This window comes from Corvus brachyrhynchos, unplaced genomic scaffold (genome assembly GCF_000691975.1).
Source record: "Corvus brachyrhynchos isolate BGI_N302 unplaced genomic scaffold, ASM69197v1 scaffold34, whole genome shotgun sequence".
NCBI classification, from domain to species: Eukaryota; Metazoa; Chordata; class Aves; order Passeriformes; family Corvidae; genus Corvus; species Corvus brachyrhynchos.
The window spans coordinates 8,277,081-8,298,972 of NW_008238126.1; the positions used below are offsets into that span (position 1 = coordinate 8,277,081).

The window sequence follows — 21,892 nt, forward strand, 5'->3', positions numbered from 1 at the left end:
CATCCCGCCCCCGGCGCCACCGCCGCCTCCCGCCCGCAGGTACCGCGCCCGCCCCGGGAATGGCACGGATGGGGTGGGATGCGATGGGAGGGAGGGGGGCACGGACAGTCGGCGTGGTGCGAGGGCTCTGCTGCAGGAGTTAATTCCCCTTCGGACACGGCGGTGTGGATTATCGGGTGAAATGCGCGCATAAATATCTAAAGGGGATAAATATCTGTGTTTATCTGTAATAAGTATTCCAGCCTGCCAAGAGGATGGAGCCGGGCTCTGCCTGGTGGCGCCAAGCAATAGTACAAGGGGCAGTGGGTAGAAAGTGATGCCCAGGAAGTTCTGCCTGGATGTGAGGATGAACTTCTTCCCTGTGCGGGTGACAGAGCACTGGAACAGATTGTCCAGAGAGGGTGTGGAGTCTCCCTCACTGGGGGCATTCCAGAACCATCTGGACACATTCCTGTACCTTGTGCTCTGGGATGGCCCTGCTTGAGCAGAGAGGTTGGACCAGATAACCCAACTGTGGTTCCTTCCAGCCTGACCTCTCCTGGGGTTCTCTAAGTGTTTCCAACAGTCTCCTGCTTCCAGAGCCAGACCCGTATTTTGCTGTGAACACCAGCTTGACCAGTATAGCCGTGGCCAGGATACCAGGCTGCGCTCTCCCAGAGACCCCCAACTGAAAGCCATTCTGGCACCGGGGACCTCGACAAGTCCCTGACACCCCAGTAAAGACAGGGTAGGGCTGCATGGCTCCCGATGGCAGCCAAAGGCTCTCATGGCACTGGTTTCATCCTGGTGTTGTGTTGTTGTGCAAACAGTTTCCATTGCTCTGAGAGGCTGGCTCAGGAGGAGGAGAGGAGGGAAGTAACACACCTGTTGCGACACTTCCCCTCAAGTGCCTGTCAATCCGGAGATTCTTAGCAGAGCAGGTTTTTACTTTGTTTACAGGTGGTTAATAGGAAAACAGTTCTTCCGCATTCCTTGTTAATTTTTGACCCTTGTAAGTTCAGCGTGGTTCCCGGTCTAACAGCTCTGTTCCCCATGAAGTGTAATTTGTTAGCTATGTACACTGTCATCAAAGTACCTAGGATTTATTGGCAATGACAATATTTAGATACTGGAAACGAGTTTTCCATGAGAACAGGTTTCTGAGACTGTGTTTTTGCTTCGTGGAGAGCAGCTTTGGCTTGAGCTCTCTCTTCTATTAGACAACAGAGAACCCACACTGGCACTTCCCTAGAGGCTGAAGTCCACAGGAATTCAGGTTCTGCTTGCTATAAAAGTTACCATGCCTGGAGAGTGAGTAAGGCTCCTCTTGATCTGCATTGAGACTGGTAATCACAGGTGCAGAGTGCTGGGTTTTCGTTACTTTCCTCCTCCTCTAGTCACTAATCATCTGTAAAACTCAGGCTGCCCACGCAGTATTTTTTTATTTTTAACAATATTTTGCTGTGACCCACTGTACCCTGGAGAAGTGTGGTGTATCTGTGTTCAGGTACTCACAGAACTATTCAGTTTTTTTCCTTCTTTCAAGTGCCTGGAGCAGTCAGTGTGTGCTCAACAGCATTTTTATAAATCCTGCAGCGTTGCACAGAGCAGAGGTGGTTTCATAGGAAAGGTGTGTATGTGCTATGCTTGGTATGACTGAATTTTACTGTACAGTATAAGTAAAACTGACCATAACATGTAGGATAGCAAAATCTGTGTTAGAATAGTGTTTTTTCACAGTATGGAGTCGCTTGATGGCACGTAAACTACAAAATATTGAATATCTGAAGTTACAGCTGATGTCTTGTGAGGACAGTTTAGGATTAAGATCACACTAACAAATGCTGTTTTCCCTGGCTTTTGCTTTTATCAGCGGTTAAACTGAAACTTTCCAAGTTAGAGGTCTCGGTGATGAGGAGGATGATATGCACTGTATTAGTCACTCCTGATAACAGGGCCAGGAAAAATTCCAACTGCATTAGTGCAGAAAGGTGACTTTGGATTGGGATGAGCCCTTTGGCTGTTCCTGTGGCAGGCTGCTGAGGCTGGCCATTTTAGAAGCCTTTGAGAAATAGCAGCAGTTAGTTAGCACTTGTGGGTTTTAATATCCCAAAAGGTTTCAGCCAGGCTGAGTGGGGAGAACATCCCATGAGGCCGTACTTTTCCTGGAGGGATGCAGGTTGTTGGAGGCCAGGTTGAAAGACACGAAGCAGAAGCAGTTGTGGATGAGTGGGGAAAAATGGGCAGAAGAATCTCTGCTGGCTGAACCATGTCCTCTTCCAAACCCCAGCAGCAAAGCCTCAATTTCCATCTTCCAGCAGCCCTTTGTGGAGAGCAGGTGCTTGTCAAGGCTGCTGATGGGATGTGGGGATGTCATGTTCCCCTCTGGCTCTGGGATCGCCGGGGCTGAGCGCTCCCTGTCTCTGTGCAAGTGGCAGGCGTCTGGCAGGGGGGTGATGGCAATGGAAGACTTAAACCTTTCAGCTCTTCTGATGACCTCTGCTGGCACCAGCATGGGGGAATTCCTTTTTCCTTATGTTGCTTTTGAAGAAGATCCAAGTCTTGGGATTTCATACAAAACCTTCTGAAGTTTTCCCACTCCCTCGGATGTGTTGAGTTCAACTCTCAGAAGTGAAGACAGTGGAACCCCAGATGGATGCTGTCCTGGGGTTAGAAAACACTCAACCTTCTGAAATTCATCATTTTCTTGATGATTTTATGGCTATGTTGGAAGTTGTGACATAAATGTTGAACTGAGGTTTCCAATAAGATAAATAAGCGTTTATAGAAGTTGGAGACTGGAGCTAAGGAAGCGGAATGTGGAGTGCATGGAACTGATTTTAACAGGACAAACCAAAGTGTTTTGGATCATTCTTCAAAATTAACACCTAGGAATGGACTTTCTAATTTATCAACTGTTTGTTGATACTCTGCCTGGACTTAGAGTGTGTTTGGAAAATGTTTAATGATAGACTGTTTGGGCTGTTAAACATAGACATCAATAATACATAGAGATGTGAGTTTCTCTGGTGCCCAAAAGCCAATCTTAGAGGCCTGTCCTCAATTATCCATGACTTGAACACTCTAAATTAGTTTATATTTTCAGGGTTCCCTTCACACCAGAAGGAACTGTTTGCTTTAATTTTTTCCCCCCCACTCTCTTATGGAAGAAAGGAAAAGAAAGAAGTACTGAGTGTGGTTTTAACATATTGTACCAAAAAAAAAAGAAAAAAAATCACTAAAAAGCATTGCAAGCTGGCTGGAGGCCAGCTCTGATCATGAGGAACCCCAAAGTGCTGTGTAAACTTGAACTGTTATTAAACCACCTGAGATCCACTTGGGCATCCACTGGCACAAGTGGCCTGCAGTGGCTCTTAGGGACACTTGGAGCAGCTCAAGCAAGAAGCTGAAACTTTCTTTAATCTTTTTTATTTCCTCCTGTTTTGTACCTCCTTCTCCAGGGAGCTTCTGCCTCGATGGAGCCAAGATCTCTTACCTATAATTCTTCTCCTTAAATTTAAATCTCCGATTTTCTCAGGTCATAATCAATCATTCCCCATTGTCATAATTGCTGTTGTTACACCCTCTGTAATGGAAAAAAAGATTAATTTTGGGGATGGTTAGCATGGCACTTGGAGGCTGTTTTGGAGTGAGACTGGGTGTTTCTCGTGGTGCAGTTTGGTCCTGCTATGAGGTGTGAACACATCACCACTTCCCCTCTTGTCCCCCTCCTGCCAGTGCTGGCAGCTCAGAGCTGGCTGGGCACAAAGCTCACCCCACCAAAATGTGAAGGATTCATTCTGAGTGTTTAGCTCCCTGTTCCAGCTCATGGTGGGATCAGCTGAATGGAAAATGGAAAGGGAAGAATAAATGCATGGAAGAGGGCTGGGGAGCTGGACCAGCCTCTTGGCTTTGGCTCTTGGGTGGGCATGGTGCTGTCAAGTCGTTATTTCCTGCCATGCTGGGTTTCTTCTCTGGGTTTAATCTTTTCTTCACCCCACTGCTGATTTAAAGGTGTTTCAAGCCACTTTTCCTCACAGGAGTTATTTTCCATCCCTTTCTCATTTTGGTTCGCTCGCTTTAGAGTTTTTTTTTTTCCTCTTTTAACTGCTGATGTGAGGTAGAAAAACAGAGGAGGGAAGCGAATGGAGTGAAGTTAACCCGGGAAGAAAGAACAAATTTCCATATTCTTTGTCCTGATTTGTTAAGGTTCATGCAGTATTTTCATTCGAGGAGGTTAAGTTTTGTCTTTCTGGTTTAATGAAGACTCAGGAGTGTGTAAGGAAATGGTGTTTTCATCTGTTCTTCAGAATCAGCTCTCAGCTCAGAATCAAAGGCTGCTGTGCTCTTAGAAGTGTTTTATTTCCAATGGAAAAGAAAATAAAGCTGCAGCACTTCCAAAAGTTCAGATGCATTCCTGAAAATCTTTCAGGGGGTTGTATGGCTTTGCTGCTTCAACTCTTGCTACGAGTTTGATTTAAAATGACCTCCTAAATCTGTTAATAGTCTTGCAAAGCGACTCCTTTTGCCTGGCCCTGGGTGGAAACCACACAAACCCACCGAGTTCTGCAGGAATTCCTGCAGGAGCCAAAGCTGCTTGGATATGCACAGCAAAGGGTGCATAAATCTGAAGTTTCAGTTTGTGACACGCCTCCATCTACTTCTTCTTTCCCATTAGGTAAATCAACCTGACTCTGCAGGAGAAGGGAAGCTACTCACCTGCATAATTAATATTTTGGTAAATATAACACTGTCCTCCCAGAATTCCAGATGTTTTCACTGAGAGCACAGACAGCATCAGAGGCAGAGCTGAAAGGATCAGAGATCCTGCTGGGAGAGAGCCCCTGGAATGTGCTTCCCCTGGTGTCACGTTCACCATATGACCCTTGCTACTCTTGAGTTGCAAGACAAAAAATAAGTAAAAAGCTTTTATATAGAGAGAGGGGTATGGCTATTTTTGTTCCAACATAATTCCAAATATATTATTCTGAAATTACACACTTATATACTGGATAGAATTAAAATTACATAAATTGTGCTGTTAAATGGCTGACTTCTTTCAGAAGAGCTTGTACTAGGTGAAGGAATCTTGTTTGGTAGAGCTGCCGTGATAGATTTCAGAATGACAGGCTCCACATCAACTTAATAACATGCAAGCAAGGGTACAAATTTATCATCTCTGCTAATTGCAAGTCTGTTGTTTTTATACTGCCATCTAGGCCTCGGCCCCAGTTGGAGACCTGTTCTATTTGGCACTGTGGAGGAGCATGATAAAGGATATTCTGCTCCTTAAAAGCTTGACAAAGGATACTTTGCTGTTAGTGTATGTAGAAAAGAAAAAGGCAAACACCTGCAGGAGAAGAGAACAGGTTTCCTTCACCTGTTGTGAATCAGGCTGTGATTGGAACTGACCTTCCTTAGGAACATGTTGGAATAGGGATTACTATGCCCAATTTTGGGCTTCAATTCTGTGCTGTCCCATGAGTGGAGGGAACAACATTCTTTTATAGGGAAACACAAAAGTTTCACCTGTATTGCCATCCAGCAGGGCTGAATGATCATGATAAGAATACTGTCTACAAATGATCAGGTGGAAAATAATCTTCTAAATAATAGGTAGATTTTAGCTCTGTGTATATCTGTGAAGATCACAATTATAATGTCAATATCCAAAAGAATTTGGTTGAGCATATCTGTGTTTCGGTTTTCTTAACCTGCATTTTTATTCATATTTGAAAGCGTTGTTTATATTCCTTCCTGTGTGTGAAAGGCAAAGCACATGAAACAAGGACAAAGTTTTGAATATGCTGAGGCTATGTTGAGAGCTTTGTTAAATACTTGGGGTAAGCAACAGGGTAGTAGTATTTTTTTATTAAATTTGTTGTAGTTAGCTTAGTATTTTATTACTGCATTTATCAAATGTTACTATTCTGTTGGATATATCATTTATTAATTTGATTTTTTGTTGTTGTTGTTGTTTTTAAACCTCAGCTAGGTTATTTTGAGTAATTCCGAAAATACCCCTCAACATGCCTGAAAATCCTGCAGCAGGTATGTGGTCTGAAAATGATTCCTTTTGCTGAGTGCTGAGCAAAGAAGCTCCATTCCTAACCTGGACTCCTTTGTGGTGCAGATAAGCAGCAGGTGCTGCAGATCCTGGATCGGCTGCAGGCAAAACTGCAGGAGAAGAGGGATTCCCAACACCAGGAAAACCTGACTATTCTACGGAACACCCTCAGGAGCCCCTTGTTCAACCAGATACTGACTCTCCAGCAATCCATCAAGCAGCTGAAGGAACAAGTGAGTGTAAAATTACTGTTGTTGGTGTGATGATAACTCTGGGCAAGTGGAAGTTGAATCAGGATGTGTAGGCGTGTGTTAACGAGGGCGCTCTCGTTAATAATCTGTAACGTGGTGTGAGTGAGTGTTGGGCTTTTTTTCTTCTGTGGAGCTGGTGTCTGCAGAGGCACTGCTGAAATGAGAAGTGGTTTTGCAACAAACAGGTCATGGGGCAATGTGCTTTAAAAGGGATGCAGGAGAGGCAGGGTTGTGTTGGAAAAAAACATCTGCAAAAGACATCAGCTCCAGTATTTTGAGTCCTGAGCAGTGTTGGAACTGGGATCCTTTGTTTTTCACAGGAACTAAGTGCTGTTTATCAGCTCACTGGCAGCATCTTTTCTCCCTAAAAGACAGCATCACTTAATTCCCTCTAATTTTTACAAGAATGCTTAACCTGCTTCAGGATGTAAAGTGTAGAAAACCCAGCCTGAAGATTTGCCAAGCTCTGATGCAGCCATACCCAAGCGAGTTTTAAAATGACTCGGCTTCAGCAGCAGTTGGAACTTGTGTGGGTTGGTTTATGAAGCCAAGTGACATTTAATTTTGCGGACAGGGGCATCCACAGCACAACCTGATGAACACATCTCACCCTGCAGTTAAGATAAAATCATGAGCAAACTTAAACCCAGCAACTGAGCAGCAGCAATCCCCATCTGTGCTGCCACAGTGCCCAGCCGGAATTACAGCAGGGTGGGTGTCAGAGGGACAAGGCCACCTTGCTGTCGTTGCCAGATGTCTTGCAGGTGTTCCTGCCTGGGTGGCCTGGTGGTGGCTGTGCTTTTCATTATCCCTCCTTCCCAGGTTCCCATAGATGCTGCATCCCTTCCTTCCAAAGTTTGGATGCATGTTTGCAGGCTGTTAAAAAATGTATGAAAATGCAAATGTATCTAAGAAGTTACTGTGACGTAGTGGGGTTTATATTCAGAATGTTCAGAACTCTCATATCTCGAAAATTTAGGTTTTCTTGAAATTCTATTTAAGCATGGGCAGCTTCATTCAGGATGGGATTTTCCAGGTTATGATGTCACGCTAGGAATATTTTTGCATTTCTTCGTTATCAGTGAGGACTAGAAGTGCAAGTCCTAGCAGGGATAACATGTTCAGTGGTAGTTGGTTTGTACCCTAGACTCTCTCCGGGGAAGGGATAATACAGACCAGGCCTCAGGCTTCTGAGTGACTCAAAATATTTGGATTTTTGTGCCAAAGTTCTTACAAAGCTTTGCCTGACAGTTGCAGCAGTGCTTGAGAGCCTCTTTAGAGTTTGGTGCTTTTGCATGTGTTGTTTCTGGAACACCAGGGTGAAAAGAGGATAAGGGGCACGGGCAGGGGAGAAGCATGAAAGAAACAGAGAGAAATGAGTGGAGTAGAAACACAGCTGAAACATTCAGGGAACTTCTGAAAAACAGTTTAAATTTCATGTGGTAGCTTGGTTATAGCTTATCTATTAATGCTGCCTGATTTATACAGGTGAGTATATTTGTGTGAATGGGCACAGGTATTCTCCTTTGGCAGCCTGCACACAAAATGGTGTTTGTGGAAAACCTTTCCTTTTGTTTTCAGTAGTTTTTCCACACCTTTGTTCATTTTCAACAGCTCAATTACATGCCCCCTGACCGCTCAGTGGATTTTGATTTTACCAAGAGGGGGTTGTTGGTGTTTGCTGACAAATCAGTCACTGCTGGGACACCTTGCACTTCACCTGGACCCAAAGCATCAGCCTTCACTCCAAACCTGGGAGTTAACGAATTTAACATGATCATCCAGCAAATGGCAAAGGTAAGGCTCTCCGGGTTAGTGAACCAAACTTTTGTTCCTTTTGGAGCATTTCACACTGCTTTTTTTGTTGTGTGTCTGGAAGCATGGTGCCTCCTAAACAGGAGAGAGTAGAAATGTTGAGAACTTTTCCCTGTGGAAGATAATGTCAGGAATAGGAAGTGGTTTGGTGGCTTGTTTTGTTTTTTAGCTTTCTTTGCCAATTTTCTGGTTTACTTTCTACCAAACACACCAACATAGTAAGAAAATTTCGATTGCCAGAAAGCATTTTTGGTATTTGATGACACTTAATTGAAATTGGACATTTTCAGCAGAAACTTGTTTTGATGGAGGCACTTTTTTATCAAGTACATTTTAAATTGGAAACGTACCAACTGTATGAACTGTGCAAAGTATTAAAAGAACTAGCATGTAATATTTTATTTAACTCTTTATTTAGTGTGTCTTAACTTTGTCAGACAGATGCAGATTTTAAAAGCTTGTCATGTAGCATGGACCAAATTCCCAAAGAATTTCTACAGGTGCAGACATCCACCCATGGGGGACTGGCATTTATACCACAAATGTATTGTTCTCTGTTATTTTCAACCATTAATTTAATTGGTTATTCATGCCTTTCTATATTAAGTAACTGTTGCTAATTGACTTCCTTAATGTAGCTGTAATATTTTGAGCATTACTCTGCTCATTAGTGTGTCATTAACTCATCAGAGATAAGATTTACAGTAAAGGCTGCACGTTATTTGGAATAAAAGAGCTGTGATAGCAGTGCGTTCTCACAGTAATATTTCCCAGTAAACATCCCCAGCAATCTTGTATTAGAGCTGAAAAACAGGCAGTTGCAAAAGCAAACTTTTTTTAGCATTAGGTGTGAAGCTACAGGGAGGGGAAGGAAATTAATTTTCTGTATTTAAAAGCTGCAGTCTTTTGAATGCACACCTAAAAATCAGCATTAAAAGCATGCGGAGCCAAAACACAAGTAATTTAGTTCAGCTATACAGCATTTCCAGAAATCCCAAATATATTGCTCTAGACAGCACTTCGTTCATAGTTTTCATCCAGTTTGGAATTCATCTCATAATGTGAATGAAGTGTGAAAGCAGCTCTTAAATTCCCTGAGGTTTCAGAACCTCAGAGTGCTTGCATATCCAATACGTTGCTATATTAAAAATAATAAATGGAGGAGCTTTTATAGAAATAACATATTCGGTATTTTGCCTTTGTTTAGTCTTAGGAGGAGAATAATTCTCCAAGTGTTCATAAATTTTGAAGTAGCTCATTCTATTGCTTTGAAAATTAGTAAGTCATTTTATCTTCTGTTTTATTAGGGAAGACAAATAGAATCAATAAAGATTGATAAACCTTCTGTTGGAGGTCTCGGATTTAGTGTGGTTGCCCTTAAAAATCCCAGCCTGGGAGAAGTTGGTATCTTTGTCAAGGAAGTCCAGCCAGGAAGCATAGCTGACAGGTGAGATCTTCATAATTGTGCTGGAAAATTGTGTTTTCCGTGAAGGGAAAAGTCATGACCTTCACGTTGAAAACTCTATCAGAATAACATGTTTGTCTGGGTTATCTGGTGGGATATTTTGGTGGTGGTATCTTGCTTTTCAGCTAAAGGGACTCATATTTTGAGGATCAGGTTTTCAGATGAGTTCTAAATATCCAAGCCATTCATAAATGGAATTTCCAGAAATCATTACTCACTTCAGAGAATCTTGAGTCCTGATTAAAAAAACAAAAGAAAACTCTGAAAAAAAAACCCCAAAGAAAATAAAAATTAGATTCCATTTTAATTTTTATCCATTGTGTCCCTGAAAGATTTTTTTTTTTCCCCCCCTTCTTCCTTTATTCATGTGCCTCTGACAATGCCCTATTTATAGTTGGTTTTACTGTTTATTTCCTGTGTAAATTTAGATCCACTCCTCCCGACAGATCCCTGCACAGATGTCATCATAGAATCGAGGCTCCAGGCAGTTTCTTCCTGTATTGTCTGTGGGTTTTCACCCAACAACAAAAGACAGAGCAATCCTTTAAAAATAAAATGTGATTGTAAAACCACAAGAGTTGGCATGAGACAAATGCAGTGCTTGGAATTATGTTTCAAGAAAATGTGTCTAGATTTCAAGTCATTGGTGTCACTTTTTAAATAACACATGTCAGGAAGTGCCAACACAGGATGACAAAAAGAGTGGGGAGAGGTTGGAATGATAATGGCGATGGGCCCACAGAGAACACACCAGAGAACACTTAAAGAAAAGCATATTAAGGCTCTTTCAAAGTGGAGACAGATGGACTGATCCGGATGTCAAAGGAGGGTGAATATCTCACTTTAGGATTTGATGACCTGCTGCTCACTTTCTTTGATGAGAGAATCTGAAATATGGTTAGTGCTCGAAGAAAGTGATTTCTGGGAAACATCTTAAACATGGCATGATAAAAAGGAAGTTTAAAATGCCTTAGTTAAGATGTGCAGTTACATTGTTTGGGAGTTTATAAATTTCCCCAGCATGCTTCCCATTTTGCTTCTGAGACAAGATCTCCTGGAGACTTTTTTGGATTCCTACAGAGCTTTGAAGGCAGTGTCTGTCTATGTAACAGTTTGGTCTCGTGCTCAGAATGAATATTTAACAAAGGAGATGAGTGATGGTTTCTCTCTTGTCACAAATCTAAATTCATCACTGGGGTGAATTAACTGTGAAATTTATATTATCTCAAGGTAGCAACTGAACTGTGTGTTGCTCCAAGAAAGTTTCATGTCTGAAGCTTGATACTATAAATTTTAAGTAAAATATAAATATGCAGGACATCAATCTTTAGATTAAATAATGATACAAAACAGCATCAAAGCCTGAGTTGTGGGTACTTAGAGATGGCATCATGTAGTGCTAAACATAATGAAGAATAGTTCCTAGTTTATTGTGTAACTACAAAAATACTTTTTTTCTGCTTTGTAGTTCAATATCATCAAGAAAGGATGAAGGAATTGAAATTAAATTTTGAATAGAGGCATGGTAAAGAGTTGAGCAAATTTCTGCACCATGCTAAAGCTGGAACAAAATGTGGCTGGGCAGTTCAGAACAGTGTGGATTGAATGTAGTTTGTAAGCTGGGGAAGGCACCCCAATAAGCAGATTTTTAAAATACATAAACATTTAACCTTGCACAACTGTTCATATTTCAGTTACACGAGCCTGATGTGAAGTCACTGTGCCGCGTTTAAAAATTGCTTTCAATGTTTTGTTAAGGGATCAAAGACTGAGGGAAAATGACCACATACTGGCCATTAATTGCACGCCATTGGATCAGAACATTTCCCATCAGCACGCCATTGCCCTCCTCCAGCAATCCACAGGATCCCTGCATCTGGTGGTGGCTCGGGAGCCACTTCAAGGGAACAGCAGAACCGCCTTATTAAGTGATGTAAATCCACCTGAGACTGTGAGTTGTTGTAATGCTGTCAAAATCAGATTTTCAGCTGGGCTGGATATTTTTTTTTCCGTGGCTCTAAGTGTTTGTGTTAGCAAGTTTTACATGGAGGGATTTTTTCCTTTAATCAGATTTTATATGTGATGACATTTCGTTTAGACTCACCGTGCAGTAAGTACAAGGCTTCCATTGCAAAGCTACGTGGAGTTGTCATCAAACAGATCCTGGGTTTTTATGGGATAGCAGAAGCTTTAGTAGATCACCATATTCTTATCAGCAGGGTCTGTTCAGCACAGGCTGGATGAAGCATTTGATGGGGATACCCAGCTGAAACCTACTTGTGCTCAGCAATTAAAGATGCTCTGATTACCTCTTAAAAGAGAGTAAACATAACCTGCCATGAGCACTGCTTGAAACAGCCCAAGCAATTTAAACTGGCACTGCTCACACCAAAAAGCCTTGTCTTTGTTTTAAAAAACAAACACAATTTATCTGTTAAAGAACCTCTCAATCCCTGTTTATTTATCAGCTTGTTTTGGTTCTGGTTTTTTTTTTTTTTCCCCCATCTGCAAATTTCAGTGATTGGGAAGCCTTTTGTTTTTGTGACAAAGGAGAGCTTGTCACTGGGACATGTAATAAACCAGGGCTGAACTTCCATCTGTGTTCCACCCATATGGTCCAGGTGGCTTCCCTGAATTCGGTCAAACTGCACACCTAAATCCAGGGATTGCAATATTGGAATCTGAATTTATTATGCTATTAGATTTTGATGAAAATCTGGGTAAAAGCAGTGCTTTTCCTTATTCTTAGTAATTATTTCCCTCATGATTATTACAGAGGTAGTGAAATCTGAAGGTTTTAGTGGCTAATCAATATTGTTTATTGCACTGAAAATTTTAAAGAATTAAATTTTAACTGCTTTTTCATTGAAAGATCCGCACTGAACAGACTAACAAAATACAAATATATATCTCTGCAGGGGGTCTTTAAACTTCTTTTATGATATTTAACTGGCTTTGGCAAAGATTTTCAGTATGCTAATAAATCCTTTATTCGCAGAAGACTTAAATCTGCCTACTTTGCTCCATTTGGGCCTGTATGAGATATTAATCTGACAGAAACATTGGCTGGGTTTAGGTTGCTTAACAGCTTTGTTATTTTCAGGTTGTCTTGTAGAACATAAGGTCATGATACAGTGTAGCTTGGAAATTTGCTTCCAATCCAGTATGGCAGAATATTATGCTGTGCTATTAATTCAGTGCTGAATGGTGCTGTTCAGAGTGTGTAAGTGAAGTAACAGAAATAAGAATTTGGGCAACACTGACTGAAAACTGGACCAGTGCAAGCTCCTTGCCTCTGTTTTTCTCTCTTGTTTGCAGTACTCTGGATTTATAAAAAACGAAAAGGATACTTTTCATCTTGGCAGGAAAACCTTAAAATTGCTTTTTCTTCGTCAAGCTTTTTCCTAGTATCCTGTTATCCTGAAAGTGAAGGACAAAATGTGTGTTTAAAAACAGATGAGAAATCCCACTGCGTATTTATGAGGAAATGGAGCTGAGTGAACAAAATCCCACAGATCTCCAATACCTGGGGTGGAAACAGAAAATTGCTCTGAATAATTTTCCTCATTCCTAAAAAATCCTGCTACATGTGGAAGTGAGAAACATTAACGATCATCCGAAATTAAAATCTCCTGTTTTTATTAATTGCAGATTCACTGGGGCCACATTGAAGACGTTGAGCTGATTAACGATGGTTCAGGATTAGGCTTTGGAATCGTAGGAGGAAAGTCGAGTGGAGTAGTTGTAAGAACAATTGTTCCTGGGGGATTAGCAGATCGGGTAATTTGTTATATTATGTCACTTCTTATTTGATTGCAAAGTATAATTAACTGCTTTTGACAGTCTTAAAATAAACTAATATACTTAAACAAAAGGAAGCTGATAGCATCAAAGTCTGAATGCCAACACATGCTTCATAAATAAATACATTAAAGGTATGATGGAGGAAAAAGTCAGCACCTGATATAAATTAAGTTGTTTCTCAGACAAGCTTTGGCTTTTTTAATGTTGTTGAACATTCAGAAATTCTGAAAAGTTGCCTGATATTTTTCATACTTTTGGTATTTTCAGCCTTTGGTCAGTCTGGGGCAGAACAAATACTCTGTAGAATTTGGCAACATCTATAGGGACAAACTCTCCAAGTGAATTGTCAAGCAAGAGAATCTGCCCTACCAAAGTCACTGCATTGCAAGGTTCAGTTTAGAGATTGAAAATGTCCTGTTTGTAGAGGGTTTCATTGAAGGGGATTTTGATCCCTGCCCTGCAGCCTGACCAGTCCAAGGAGACACTTGGGTTTGATGCAAAGCCTTTTGAAGGCACAGTTTGTACCTTGATTGTTGTCTTTAAAGACTGGGTGCTGAGTGTTGCTACATTTCAGGAGTAGAACACTTGCAATAACAAAACAGATTCAGATTTTTAAAATTAATTTGGTCACGATGAGTTACGATATTTGAGGACTGGAACCCATAGAGACAAAAGAGAGAGGCAAAAGTACTTCCTCTAGTACAGGATGGAAATAAAAGCTGGAAATTTGGAGAGCTTTACTGGAAAATGTTGGCTTTTTCTTGACTGTCTCCCTCTGAACCTGTCGTGTATAAATGAGTATTTTTTAATTTTTGTCTAACACCTGTTTTGCTGTAAGGAATAAAGTGTTTTGGCTACCAATGAAGCATGTAAGCTAAGAACTCACCACATCATTCTCAGCTGAATGAGACATCATTAGGAACATGTGAAATAATGAGGCATGTACATGTTAAAATTGGATGAGTTTGTAAATGAGTTTGAGTTGGTTCTGGGAATAACCCTGTGATTGCTGTATAAATCAGTGCACCAAAGGTGGTGGAGCTGTGCTGATCAATACCAGCTGAGGATGTGGTGGTAGGAATTCTTGCTTAAAATGGAAATGATGATGTAGGTCATGAATCACAATTATCAGGTGAAAAATAGGTTGTGTGGAGTCTTGTTACCTCCAGTGGATTTACTCACTCGAGTTGGAGCTGGTCACATAAGAAAAAAATTGCCCGGCTAATACAGAAGTATGAGGGAAAAACTCTAGAAAGTCCTCAATCAAAATGCTGTGCTTTTATTCTAATCCCCTATCTGATGAGGAGCGTTCTATGAAACAGAACGCACAACAATCTGTGAGATTATAAAACAGTGTTGCTGCCTGTTTTCTCCTAAATGAGTCAAAGGGTGGGAAACCCAGCATGTGACTGTGCAAACGCGTCCTTGAATTATTTACTATGTTGCCATAGTGGTCATTTTGCTGACATTTCCTCCCATTGGTTCTCATGGCCGTGAAGATGCCCCTGCATAGTTCCAGTTTTTGTGATAGAACAGATACTTTGTGTATGGACTGGAAACGCTTTTTGCCATTTAATTTGTGCTTGAAGGATGGGAGGCTGCGGACAGGAGATCACATCTTGCAGATTGGAGGGACCAACGTGCAAGGAATGAGCAGTGAGCAGGTCGCCCAAGTGCTGAGGAACTGTGGGAATTCTGTCAGGATGATCGTTGCGAGGGACCCCAAGTGTGAAGTCGTGGAGGCTCCACCACCTCCTGTGAGCTGGCCAGTCAGCACATTACCTTCGCTTCAAAATGGGAATGTGAGTATCTCTGCTGCTTCCTTGTGACATTTTTAAGCATGTTTGTGGCTTGTGATCAGAAAGGAAGAAGAGAACAGAATGTTCTTGGGGCCTAAAGTGCTTCTCCTCTCTTGAGTTTCCAGATACCATATGCTGGTATTTAAGTGGTCTTTATTATAGCCCTGCCTTCTATAATTTTTCCCTTTTTCCTGTATCTTATATATATATATACCTATAATCTTGGGATTGGAATGACTGGCTTTACAGAATTTATTTCAGAGTGGCTAATTTAATTACCAAGACCATAAATGTTATCGATAAGTGGTACTTTTAGTTCTTCTTCTTAGCTCATTACATTTTTTCTAATCAATCATTTGTAAGTGGATTTAAAACTGGACTGTGAATTTCCCTAGTCTGAAATCCAGAGAGCCACGGCCACACCAGAATTATTCAGCACAATCATCTTTTTATGAAACATAAGTGTAATGTTTTCATAGTCTACGCTACTGCCTGTGATAGGAAATGTATCTAAAAATTTTGAAACTTGTTTTAGCAAATCTTATCATGGTCATATCAAAGTCTCTTGTTTTTGAAGTCATTCTTTTCAGTTTTGAGTAATTAAAATCAACAAATGCTACACTAAGTGTACAGTAGGTCTCGAAACATAAACAAAGCTGTGCTTGTGTACCATCTGCTACTACTGTGCTGCTTAGATTTAGGTGTAGAATCTGAGTAGCCTTTTCTTTCTTGTTTAGTTTCTTGAATATGAGTGAAGAGAGCTGGGGGTTTTTTGAAGCACTGTTTTTAAAAGTCACAGTAAAAGTCACTTCACTACAAACTCACCTCTTTGCTCCTTGGGCACAGTCACTGCAAAGGCAGCTTTGTGTTTTACATCTCTGGAAAAATGCTGGGGCTGTGTCAGTCGAGTATTTTGGGTCCTTCTCAAGCTCCTCTTCTCCCCAGGGGGATCCCAGGAGGGATCAGTGCAGTAGGAAACGCAGTGTCCAGGAGATGGGAGGGGGTGATCTGCATCCCTAAGGTTGGAGCCTAAACATTGGGCTTGTCCAATGCTCTGACAAAAGGCTTTCCAAGGGAATCAGTTATGAGGCCCTTCTTTCCTGACTGGATCATATTTTCCAAGGCCCATATTAGAGGCAAAATAACACAGTCTTAGTTTTGTTTCCTCCACAAAATACTGTTTTTCTCTCTTCCTGTTGTCACTGATCAACCCTGAGCACTGTAAATGCTGCAGCCTTTCTAAAATGGGATTCCTTCTGGATGTCTTTTCAGTGACCTCTGTGTTCCTGCTATGCAGTTTAGAGGAGGGAATATAGTTTTCTGATCTAAATAGTGCCTTCATGTGTAGATTTGAAGAAACTCTTCTGCCTGGTGCTAGGAGAGATTTGCTGAAGACAAGATTAGTGGTTAATCTGAATGTATTTATTAATTTAATGATGATTTCAACGATCCACCATTCAGTTTGTGTCAGATTTATAATGGAACTTATCCCTATAATCTAGTTTTTCTCTGGTTTCTGAGTACTTTCACTAGCTGTGAGCTTTGGAATAGAAAACATTTTCCTTTTCTCTTTTTTGCAAACCAGAGAAAGGCATTTTTAACAGGTGGTTAGTTATTTTCAGTTTTATATTAATATTTGATTTTCTTTGGATTTCCTGTAGTAGAGAATAACTGAAACTACTTCTGTCTGTGTGTGAGCACAAGAAAACAATCTTATTATCTGTACTGTCCCAGGCAGTGACAGCAGTGTGAGCAGTGTGCTGACTGTATTTAGGACTTTGCATTTTGGTTTTCCTGGACTCCCTTTCGATTATTTTGCATTCTACCAGGAGTGTTACTTAGAGAAAAGTGTTTATAGGCAGAGCACTGACTCTGAGGAGCTTTTGATTGTCAAAACAGCCGGGCTCTTGAGGCCACAGCTCCATTTCAGGTGTTGCTATGGGCTTGTTTACTGGAGATAAGTGACAGCATCCAAACTTATCTTCATCTCCATCAGCCTTTTATGGAGCAAGGGAGTTGGAAGGCATTTAATGAGCTTAATGACTTTGCTGGTGGAGGGAGGTGTGTGTGATAACGAGATAGCTGCCCATCGATTTCTCTTCCTTTGAGAAGTGAAATAGGTATGGCTGGAACTCTGGGCTGCTTTTGATATGGGTCCTTCCAAAGCTGATACTTGGCAAGCATTTGATTGAACTTCTCTTTTTTCACTCCCTTAAGAAATGTTTTCCATTTTCCCAGTCCATTTTTTGCTGTTGGCAGTGACAGTATCCCTCTTGATTTCATCACTTTACCAGACCTTACTCTCATCATCTTCCTTTTGAACTCATTGGCCTGTATCTGATTACAGAAAGCAAACAACTCCATGTATTTTAATTTATCCCTTGCAATCCCAGATTTATGTGCTTGATTGTTTTTCTCTTTTGGTCTCACCAGTGTCTGTACTGTTCCCTGTGTGAACTCTTGCCTTGCACTTCTGATTTTTGCTGGTCAGAGGAGAGTTGCACAGACATCCCAGGGCCAGCTTTGTAGGGACTTTACAAATGAACTTACATTGCCTTTTAGAAGGAAAAACAAAATCACTGTTCACTTCTGAGGATCTTAATTAACCTGTAATATTGTAATGGCGCTGGGAAATTCAGAGGTTTTTTATTGTCTTGTGCTTTATTTATAGGATAATGACAACTTTTTTGATACCTATGATGTTGAACTTATAAAAAAGAATGGGCAAAGCCTGGGAATAACAATTGTTGGATATGCTGGCACATGTGACATAGGTGAGTTCTACAGGATTTAATTAAGTGTTGGACAGGTGCTTCTCAGGTAGCTTTTATTGACTATGGGGAAAATGAATAGCTCCTACCTGTGCTAGGATATGGGAATGTGGAATCAGGGGGTTTTCCTCCCCTCGATTCTCTTTAAATTAAAGCTCTTAACTTGTCTTTCAAATATCAGTGGCACAAATGATAGTGTGTTTAAAATTGGCCCGACTGAATGTCTGGTTTTATGCATAGGGTAGTGGTTTTTATCCCTCTGCTTCCTCATGGGAATCAAGGAAGTGTTCTGGGAATGTGGTGCAGCTGGACTTGCTCTCCAAGCCTCTTTGCTCCCAGGAGATCCTGTTGTGATGCCAGTCAGGAATCCCAGGCCAATGGCTGGGGAGGGGGCACGTGCCAGGCAGCAGGGAAAGGTGGGCTTGGAGCATCAGGGGAGGGGCTTTGCTGAGCACGGACAGACCATGTTGGGCAGGTGTCTGAGGAAGCTCAGTGTCCAAAAAAGGACGGATGAAGTGTCAAGATTCACTAGAACTACAGATCAGCATTTATTTATTAAATAAATGAACATATTTAGAGGGAGTGTGTGAAAGGGAAGTGTTAGTGTTTCAGGTTTTTGGTTTGTTTGGTTTTTTCTTTCCTTTGTTTTTATTTCCTTGTTCTCATTGGGAGTTAGAATTAATAATCAAACGCCAAACATGACAAAGGACAGCTTTTCTGATTTCCATGTTTCTCTTTTCTTTTTTTTTAAAGAAAAGTCCTTTTTCATTAAGATTTAAAGTACTAAATTCTTTAGCTGTAAGATGATTGAAGTCCTGATCAAAGTCCTTAAGCACATACTTTACTTTTAGCTTATTTAGTCCTATTGAAATCAAACGCAGCATGGATTTAAGTGATTGTGGTTTAAAGCCTGGGTAAGCACAAGGATGAATCCATGGAGGAGGTGGCCTTTTGTGAGCCATTTTAAGGAAAAAAATTTGAGGTCAGTGTACAGGTGGTTGTGTCAGTGCTGGTTTTTTCCACCAGATATCCTCAGTTTTAAGTCAGGAGTGGTAACATGCAGATGGTGGGGGTTTATGGAATCATCACTTTGTGGACAGAAGGAACTGTGTGAAAAAGGCTGGAATTAAAAATCTTATTAAGAAAATAAACACCTTAGGTTAATGCAGTGACTTGTTTCTCTTCCCCTCCCCCCCCAACAGAACCTTCAGGGATTTTTGTGAAAAATATAATACCTGGTAGTGCTGCTGACCACAATGGCCAAATTCATGTTCATGACAAAATTGTTGCTGTAAGTAAATACTGTGCTTATATATTGCTGTAGAACTAATACATTTCATATCTCTGTTAAAAGAACAACATAGTAAAGACTTTCTAAAATTAATTAAACCTCCTCTGCTTTGCAGAAGAAATAATTTGGTGGTTCGTGTTTGTTTAGGTAGACTTGTGACAGAAATGAGCTTTGGCTTGCTGTGGTTAAAGTATTATTTTATATTCAAAGTAGTAGTAAATAGTAGTTAGCTGTGAAAGAGGCAAGCATTTGGATTAAAGTGTTTCAGAGTGGAGAATCTTGGCTCTTGGCCTGCAGTAAAGATGAGCAGCATTAACTTCTACTTGAATTGAATGTGATTCGAGGATTGTTAAGATTCTGCAAGACGTGGCACATTGTTTGTGTTCCTTAATGGCTGTGTAGTGTGGATACAATCAAAATGTTAATGGTCACAATTTAGGTTTAAAAATCCAAGCTTTATGTGTAGAAAAATGGAAAAACCACTGAATAACAGTGAATTGAATAATAGCCAATTTTGCATTCACAGCACAAGCAGGACTGAATTCCACAGTCTTTTTGTTTTAAGAGATAATATTTATAGAGATATGATTTTAAATTACTTTTAAAATGTATGCCATGCCAGACCTTCCAAAGCCAGCTTCTCCTTTGTGAGAGCAAAAACTAATATAACCTTTTATCTGCAGGAAAGGCCCTGTTGATGCATGATCTGACAGTGAGGTGAACAGACTATCTGGGGTGTAAATTAAAATATCTGAAAATGTAAGAATTGGGCTGTTTAGGGTGGATTATACAGACAGTCGTGTGTGGAAGTTTGTGTTAGAAATCCCTGGGACAACCAACAGTGATAATGAACAGAGCTGACTTTTAGGTTGGATACTCTGCATCCACAGTCCTTGTCAACCTGGTTTTGGTAAGCAAAAAAAACTTAAGGAAAAATCTGGGCATACTTGTATCATATTAGTAAATTCTGTTTTGTGGTTGTCCCCACGAAAACAGAAAGAAGAAATTACCGCTGTGTTTCCTTTTAAAATGCATTTTGAAAATAAATTCTCATCAGTGAACTGTAACGGATTTAATGAGATTGTTTTGCAAATACTGCTGTCTTGGGAGAGTAACCCTGTAATTCCTGCACTAAATAACATGGCTGTTGCTTACAGCCTGTGGTACTTCACAACACAGCCTAAGAATGCAGCACAATTACTGTTCTTTGATACAACTTTCTTGTTTTAGGTTGATGGAGTCAACATACAGGATTTTACCAACCAAGAAGTGGTAGAGGCCCTGCGAAACACGGGACGGACTGTGCGTCTCACCTTGCTTAGAAGGAAACCTTCCTCTACTGTTTCTTCAGAAACACCTTCAGATAGAGGTAATTTTTTTTTTTTTTTTTTTTTTTTTTTTCTAGCAACTGATCTTATTTTTCACTCCATTTAGAGCTACCTTATTTAACAGTTTAGGACTGGATACCACATGATCCTTGATGTTTTTAAGGGCGCACTGTTGAAAATTAAGATACTTAAAGAGGAATGGAAAGAGACAAAAATAAGAGATTCAGGAAAATTCTGTGCAAAACTCCTTGTGTAGCCACCCCACCAAAAAAAAAAAGGGAATTAGTGCAGTGGTGTTCCTACTTCCTATAGTTTGCAGCATATGATTTGGGTTTTTTTCATCTATTTTCACAGTGCAGTCAGCTGTTCCAATCTTTGTGTCCCCTGGAGCTGTAGGGACTGAAATTAGTGTGGACACTAAGAATGAGGGAAAACAAGAGCAGAAGGATAATCTTCACAGTGAAAAGCAGCAGAGTCTACACCAAGCAGGTAGATAGGGTATCTTGCAGTGCCTCTTCTGCTTCTGGTTAAAGGTTACCATCTTTAATCCATTTTCAGTACTGGCCAGCTGTCATGGCTTACTCCATCTTTAGCTTTTACTCTGCAATGCTTTCTGAAGTAAAGCTCTACCTCTTGGATCTTCCAACTCTTTCACCCCACCCTGTCCCCAAAACGTAGCGCTGTCCACAGGTTTGCTCAGAGTGGATTCTGTGGTGTCTCAGGGCCTGTAATTCTCTGGATCTTCTTCCTTGCATAAAATTTGCCCTTTTCCAGTCAGCAGTGATCCCCTTTGTTTTGGCAGGGTCTTTTTAAGGTTACAGTCAGTGGAGGTGCTGCCCTTTCAGGAAAGACTCTCATAACTCTGTAGAGCTCAGTGATTCCCCTTTCTGGTCCTGGTCCTGCACTGATGACCTGAGGTGTCCTGCCTGCAGCCTTCCCTTGAGAGAGACTTTATCATCCTCCTCTGCTGCCAGGGCCCTGCACCAGCCTGCTGGGTGAGCAGCATCAGGAGATGGAACTCCTGGGAATTCATACTTCTTTCCTGATCCAGTGTTACCTCAGTCATACCCATTTAATGCTTGGACTCCATCATCTTAGAGATCTTTTCTTGCCTTACTGATTCTGTGATCTTCTTGCCCTCACACGTCTTAGACTCCTGCAGAGTATTTTCATGATATTCTTCTGGTTTCCTGTACCACATCTCTGATACCCATTTGCTGCAGTTTCCTCTTCTGGCACCGCAGTGACTTCATCAGAACTCAAGTCTTGGGTGTAAAGACCTGATAGCTGGAGTTCACAAAGGGCTTTTTTTAACAAAAGGC

General features: G+C 41.0%; 1 protein-coding gene across 4 annotated transcripts in view; it reads left to right on the forward strand.

Moving 5' to 3' along the window:
* The window catches only part of PATJ (PATJ, crumbs cell polarity complex component), a 144,884-nt gene continuing 122,992 nt past the window's right edge, over nucleotides 1–21,892 (forward strand). For 2 of the 4 annotated variants that reach the window (XM_017733522.1, XM_017733525.1), the window contains exons 1-12: nucleotides 20–39; nucleotides 4,658–4,717; nucleotides 5,971–6,030; nucleotides 6,113–6,279; nucleotides 7,912–8,094; nucleotides 9,420–9,559; nucleotides 11,336–11,528; nucleotides 13,229–13,357; nucleotides 14,971–15,183; nucleotides 17,852–17,954; nucleotides 19,154–19,242; nucleotides 20,473–20,611. In XM_017733522.1, coding sequence (XP_017589011.1) covers nucleotides 6,009–6,030; nucleotides 6,113–6,279; nucleotides 7,912–8,094; nucleotides 9,420–9,559; nucleotides 11,336–11,528; nucleotides 13,229–13,357; nucleotides 14,971–15,183; nucleotides 17,852–17,954; nucleotides 19,154–19,242; nucleotides 20,473–20,611 — 1,378 coding nt within the window. In that variant the 5' untranslated portion in view covers nucleotides 20–39; nucleotides 4,658–4,717; nucleotides 5,971–6,008. Of the gene's footprint in view, nucleotides 40–4,635; nucleotides 4,718–5,970; nucleotides 6,031–6,112; nucleotides 6,280–7,911; nucleotides 8,095–9,419; nucleotides 9,560–11,335; nucleotides 11,529–13,228; nucleotides 13,358–14,970; nucleotides 15,184–17,851; nucleotides 17,955–19,153; nucleotides 19,243–20,472; nucleotides 20,612–21,892 lie in introns of those variants that run through there. The other 2 variants (XM_017733523.1, XM_017733524.1) reach the window with 2 other exon arrangements.